The following is a 6,262-nucleotide window of genomic DNA, read 5'->3' as shown; positions in this document are numbered from 1 at the left end:
TATTGCTATTTGAAGCTCTTTGGTCTGCATGTTTGTATCAAAGTTGAGAAATTAATAAAAAGCTGAGTTGATCACAAACATCTAATAACTGATACACACATAATGTGCAATACTATATATCATAATTACCACATATCAAAATTTCTTTCATATCTCATTTTATCTCTATCTGACCAGTACTGTTATGTCGGCTCTTTTTGCGTAGCTGACCTGTTCCTCTTGTCCCACACATTTCATTGTACCATGAACCCTGTGTTAACCTACATAACAGAACCGAACTTGAATAATTCATCCTTGTTTAATATTGAGCCACCAGATGTCACTATTGTCCATAGCATACTGCAGAGAGCATTTCAAAGATGTAACTTAACTTATTAAACTCCACACACCAGGATGTTAAATGTGCATCTGTGTCTGTCTGTGTGTGTATCTGTCTCTGACACACACCCACGTATTTTTTAAATTAACATAATCCTATTTATGCTCCCCTGACCTGTGATTATGTTCCAGTGCATAATCACAGGGTGTCAGTATTGAGTTCACGGTGATACGGTGTGATTAGCCTGATGTAACACCCTGTAATATTTATATTAGAGACTACAGCCATTATATTATGCCAATATGTAGCAAGTCACATAAAAACTCTTAACTAGTGAGATGAAAGGAGCTTTAATTTACTGGACAGATGTTGCAGCCCTCAGGGAACAAGATCTAAATATCTGTAGAAAAGTTACAGGATGCCTGGAGAATTTGTATTTGCTCATGGTGGAGTTTTTCTTCCTGCAGGACGTTTTCTTTCTTTGTGTAAATCTCTTAATGATCTTGTTTACCCTTCAGCAGCGATGATTACTTTCTGGGCAGAGAGCAGTTTCCATAAAAAGAAGCAGGAAATCTGTTACTGCTCACAGACTTCTGGTCAAACACACTCATGCGTGGGTGCACACACACACACACACACACACACACACACACACATATGAACTCAAAGTCACATAAAATGGATTTACATGTTTCTGTAGTTCCGCTAAAGCAGATTAGGAGTTGCGAATTAGGAATTTTTCGCAGTTACCAGCCAGACTTCACTAAACAAACATGCCAAGGATAGAATATCCACGGTCCGCCTTGGTTTCCTGAGATGTGACGTCAGTCTGGAGGGAAAAGGGGGGCTCAGTGAGATCCCCTCACTATCTGCTGAGGATGTGAGAGGCTGTGGCTGTTTCTGCACCACCCACTTTATTTCCCCACAATCAACAGGAAGACTGGAGGCCGGAGAGAGCAGCCACACTCTGCAGAAGAGGAAGGACGTAGAGGTCCAGCTGTATAGTCAGAACAAAGGATAACAATCAAGGCAAAGGAATGAGCAAGAATCAGAAGGAAGTGAAGAAAATCCAGTCAGTCTATCTGCAGAACTTGGAGAAACTGAACCAGGGGATAAAGCCAGACAAGAAAAGTTGGAAACCAAAGGAAGGAGATTTTGCTGTGCAGACAGCGATGGAAAAGCTGCGACAGCCTCCCATAGCTGGAAAAGTCACCAAAAGCTCAGCACACACACACAGAATCAGCAGAGATCTCACCTGCTCCATCTGCCTGGATCTTTTCAAGCAGCCTGTGTCCCTGCCCTGTGATCACACCTTCTGCCAGGCGTGCATTGAGGGTTACTGGACTGGTCCCAGGGGCCCTGGGCAGGGGGGCACAGGCTCCTGCCCCCAGTGCAGGAAGGTGTACCCGGGACAGAGTTACAGGCCCAACCGCATTGTCGCCAACATAGTGGAGAGTTACTGTCAGGGTCTGGAGGAGAGCGGGACCGGACCCTGCCTGCCAGATGTTGGGGTGGCAGAGAGGGCTCCTGCTCCGGTCCCACGCTGCAGCAGACACAGAGAGGAGCTCAAGCTTTACTGTGAGGAGGACCAGGAGCTGGTGTGTCTGGTGTGTGGTCTCTCCCAGGAGCACAGAAATCACACCATGGTGTGTGTCCAGGAGGCTGAACTGAAGTACAGGGTGAGTGAAGCTTTAATAATCTCAGGAAGTATGCATATTTTACTTAGTGCATGGCACAGTATGACCACTGTTTTCCATCTGTAATGGTGACAACCTGTCAACATCAACTTTGACAGTAGGTGCAAATGCTCCTTCTCTGTTCTTATAGTACCTGCTATGGTCCTTTTAATCATCGTTTGTCCCATGTTTATCACTGCTGTGCATCCTTGTTTTCATACATCAGTGCAGGGGACTTAAAGGCATACTATGCAGGATTTTTCCAAAATAACAAGCACAGACACGGTCATACAAAAATAACCACTCTCAATCATCATGCACGACCCACCAGAAGTGTGTGGTGGCGCCTGCATCCGCAGAGACCCAGCCCTCTGCCCGTACCCTCTTATTTTCTCATTATTCTGCTGTGCTAGGGATGCTTTACAAACCCCAAGCGACTGCATTTGACGTCCTGGGAATAAGATTCACAATCAGCTGGGTTTTTTTTTTTTTTTGGTGCATTTAAGAACCAAAACAGACAAATCCTGCATATTGTACCTTTAAGGAAACACCAGTGCTTATTTACTATGTTTATTTTTATTGTATAAGGATTTTTTTTAAATCTGCATCCAAAACAACCATTTTAACATTGTATTCAAAGTGAGAGGCAGATCAGTGTGCAATGACATTGTGTCTCTGTCCCATCAGGCGTCCCTGAATAGCTCCATGGATTCCCTTAAAGCTGAGCTCAACACAGCGCTGCAGTGTGACAGAGAAGCTGAGGACGAGGTTAAAAAGCTCAAGGTGAGAAGGAACACCTCAGAAACAAGATTTCATGTCATAATGCACACTCTGCAATCACTACTGCATTTTCTGCACCACTGTAAACATCCAGTTTGATCCATTTATACTGGCTTGCACCAACAAAGACTAATTTAATCTAAAATTAGTTCTAATCAGAGATCAGCAAAACTAGGTTCAAAATGAGTAAATCCAGATTCAAAAGACAGCAGATCTCTGTTGTTAAAAACTGTTCTCCATTCAGTAAATCCAACTTTAGTGATGTAAACCAAAATTAAATAGAGTTTAATCAGGAGTATTCCTTACCCAAATTAAAATAAATAAAAAGTAAAGTGTGGGACCCAGTTAAGACTAAAAGAGGGGGACAACTGTTTCTGGCTGCTCTGTGTTTCTTAATGAAATGTTGTGTTGTTTGATAGCTAGGTATAAAATTTATAAAATGTGAAAAAAACAGACAGCTCAGTATGGAAAAATAAGGATTTAAACTTAATTTTTCTTATTTTAAGATCATTTCAAATTTTGATGCAACATTTTTTAAGATAAAGCCATGATTTAATTGGGTGAATCCTTGTTGGTACAACTCAGCCTTTACATCTTAAAATCAGATTATACTTGAAAGAAATGATTATATCTGCAAGGCAAATATGATGTTTTTCTCTAATATTCAGTGCAGAAGAGTGTTCTGCCTAATTTGGACATTTGAACATTTGTTTCTACATCATAAAAGAGTAAAACATGAAATGGATTCATCCTTCCATCTTTGTAGTCATGCAACCACTGTAATTCTTGAGAAATCTAAAGGTAATTAATTGCTCCCAGCGACAAATACTCATCATCCTCCACCTCCTTAGGAGCACACCGCTGACCTGAAGCAGCGCATCGAGGCCCAGTTCAGCGACCTGCACCAGTTCCTGTACCAGGAGGAAAAGCTGCTGCAGGTGAAGCTGAAGACGGAGGAGCGCAGAGAGCTGATCCGACTGGACGAGCACAAGGCCCTGCTGTGTGTGGAGATCTCTCGTCTGCAGCGGGCCGTCCAGGAGATAGAGGAAAAACTGAAGGAGCAGGACCCATTCACTCTGCTCCGGGTGAGCTCAGCACATATGAACTTCATGCACCATGAATACAGTCCATCTGGAAGTTATTGAGTGCATGATGACTCAGCTCTGGGGATGATTAAGACGAGAAATGCTGAGCTCTTGATTTTTAACTTATTTGGTCCAAGACTTTTTATAAGCCAAAAAGTAAAGAGGTAGAATTTAGGCTGAAAGTTAGTTTTATACATCTTTTTGTCATAAATCAGACATACATGGTGATTCTGTGCCAGAATGTTAAACAGTTTCCAACATCAACATTAAAGATTTGACTGAGCAGGGTGTGACCATTCTTAAAGGCCATGGACATGTTTATCATGTCAGTTTGCATGTATTCAGAGAGTAAACTTTGACATACTGGTGAAAATAGTAACACTGCTGCTGCTTTTCTAATAACAAAAGACTTGAGCGGTGAGCGGAGACAGGATGTAGGATGTAGTCTAGTGATCTCACTCGTTGATCTGGGGGATAAGGAGTTTAGTTCAGGCACAGGGCCATACTCAGGCCACAACTGCGGGACTTTCCCCCGGCCACAGGGAGATCCCACAGGGTGGGATAGCGTGCGCTCAGACATTGATGTAATGTGGAAAAAGCTTTCTCGTCTTTCAGATACAACAAAACTAATCACCAGACTGTGTCTCTCTTTTCCTGTGTTTATTCTTGTGTCTTGTTTCAGAGCATTAAAGTCCTCCTCCAGAGGTGAGTGTGAGAAAAGTTTTTTACTCCCTCATCCTGCAATAGGCTTTTGTTTTTAATCTCTCTCTTCACTGTTCTGACTTTGCTTCTGTTGGCAGGCCTTCGCTGAAGTTTGAGAAACCTGCGTTTACACCGCCCAGTCTGTGCGAGGGGCGGTTTGCCGGGCCCCTGCAGTACAGAGTCTGGAAATCCATGAAGGGAAGCATTTATCCAGGTATTTTAAAGGGATCATTTGCATTACTCGAAGTCAGTGTTACCTACAGTAGATGGTGTTTGGCAGAAGCAGCATGGAAGCTCCGTTTTGTTGGACCCTGTCCACAGCAGTACATTGCCTAGCGTCCATGCGGGTACTCCTCTCTGCTTCTCCAACACTGGGGGTATGTTGACTGCCATCTACTGTAGGTAATACACTACACTACATTCCCACTTAAAATAATTGATATTCTAAGTATCAACATATACTTTCAAAAAACATTTAAAATCCTTTGTTATGTTTCCTCGTTTTAGTTCCAGCAGCCATCACGTTCAACTCCAGCACGGCCAACCCTTGGCTCAGCCTGACCTCGTCCCTCACCTGCGTTCGCTACCAGACCTTTAACCACACAGTGCAGGACAACCCCTACAGGTTCAACGCTGCCCTGTCCCTTCTCGGCAGCCAGGGCTTCACCCACGGACGCCACTACTGGGAGATCGAAGTCTACAGCAGCACAGTCTGGACCGTGGGGGTGGCGAGAGAGTCGGTGCCCAGGAAGGGAGTCATCAAAGCCCTGCCAGCCAACGGCTTCTGGACTCTGTCCCTCTCTTATGGGATTCAGTACATGGCTGGCACTTCACCACCAAAGGTCCTGTCCCTGGAGGAGCCACTGGCACGGATCGGAGTGTACCTGGACTACAAGAGGGGCCTGGTGTCCTTTTACAACGCAGAGAGCATGACACACCTCTACACCTTCAGGGAGAACTTCACAGAGACACTGTACCCATACTTCAACTTAGGCTTTCTGGACAAAGTGCATGAGAATGAGCCTCTCAAAGTTTTCTTGCCAAAGATTTAAAAAACTGTGCCAGAAATACAACAGAAAGGGGAGCAAAAGGGTAAAAAGTTACCAAAAAACATACAAATAAAAGATTTCTACTTTCTATTTTACAGAAAAACAGTGGGTTTGTAATTGTGCAATGTATTTGTACATTAGATATCTGAATAATCTCCATTAGAAACAGATGTACCATAAAGGGACCCTGTGGAGTTAAAAAGCTATTTTTACATTCAGCATTACTCACTAAATTGCATTGGGTGTATCCTGGAGGTCTAACAAACGTGTTGAGTGCATTTCCTTTCTCATAAACATTTTCAAAGCTGATGTTTTAAGTATTTCAAGTATTCCAGTGAAACAGTGACATCACTGGTAGGACTATGTATCGTCCAATAAACATAAACCAAATGGGGACCGACTCATAGACAAACAGCTCTGTTGAGGTCTAAAACTCTGCAGGGAGCCTTTAAACTGTAACACTTTTGTTGACATTGTTCAGTTTGTAGACTGGATCTACAGCCACACATTTCATTTCAGAGAAGCTGTGCTTCGGTGACGAATGTGAACTGTCTGGTTACATGATGAATGCAACGTGCTATTATGTTTATTTTTGCAATACTTCAATAATCTTTCTTGTGCATGATACACTAATACATTCAAAAATATATC

At 43.0% G+C, this 6,262-nt stretch overlaps 1 protein-coding gene across 1 annotated transcript; it reads left to right on the top strand.

The window, feature by feature from the left end:
• Positions 1 to 1,226: 1,226 nt before the first annotated feature.
• Positions 1,227 to 5,802, top strand: trim69 (tripartite motif containing 69). The gene is made up of 6 exons (XM_084746523.1): positions 1,227 to 1,998; positions 2,683 to 2,778; positions 3,627 to 3,860; positions 4,543 to 4,565; positions 4,661 to 4,776; positions 5,070 to 5,802. Exons 1-6 carry the CDS (start codon positions 1,357 to 1,359, stop codon positions 5,612 to 5,614), a joined length of 1,656 nt encoding a protein of 551 aa, XP_084602649.1. The 5' UTR covers positions 1,227 to 1,356; the 3' UTR covers positions 5,615 to 5,802.
• Positions 5,803 to 6,262: the final 460 nt, after the last annotated feature.

Source organism: Lutjanus erythropterus, chromosome 20, assembly GCF_056507025.1.
Source record: "Lutjanus erythropterus isolate fLutEry1 chromosome 20, fLutEry1.hap2, whole genome shotgun sequence".
Lineage (NCBI taxonomy): Eukaryota > Metazoa > Chordata > Actinopteri > Lutjaniformes > Lutjanidae > Lutjanus > Lutjanus erythropterus.
This window is presented reverse-complemented; position numbering and strand designations above follow the sequence as displayed.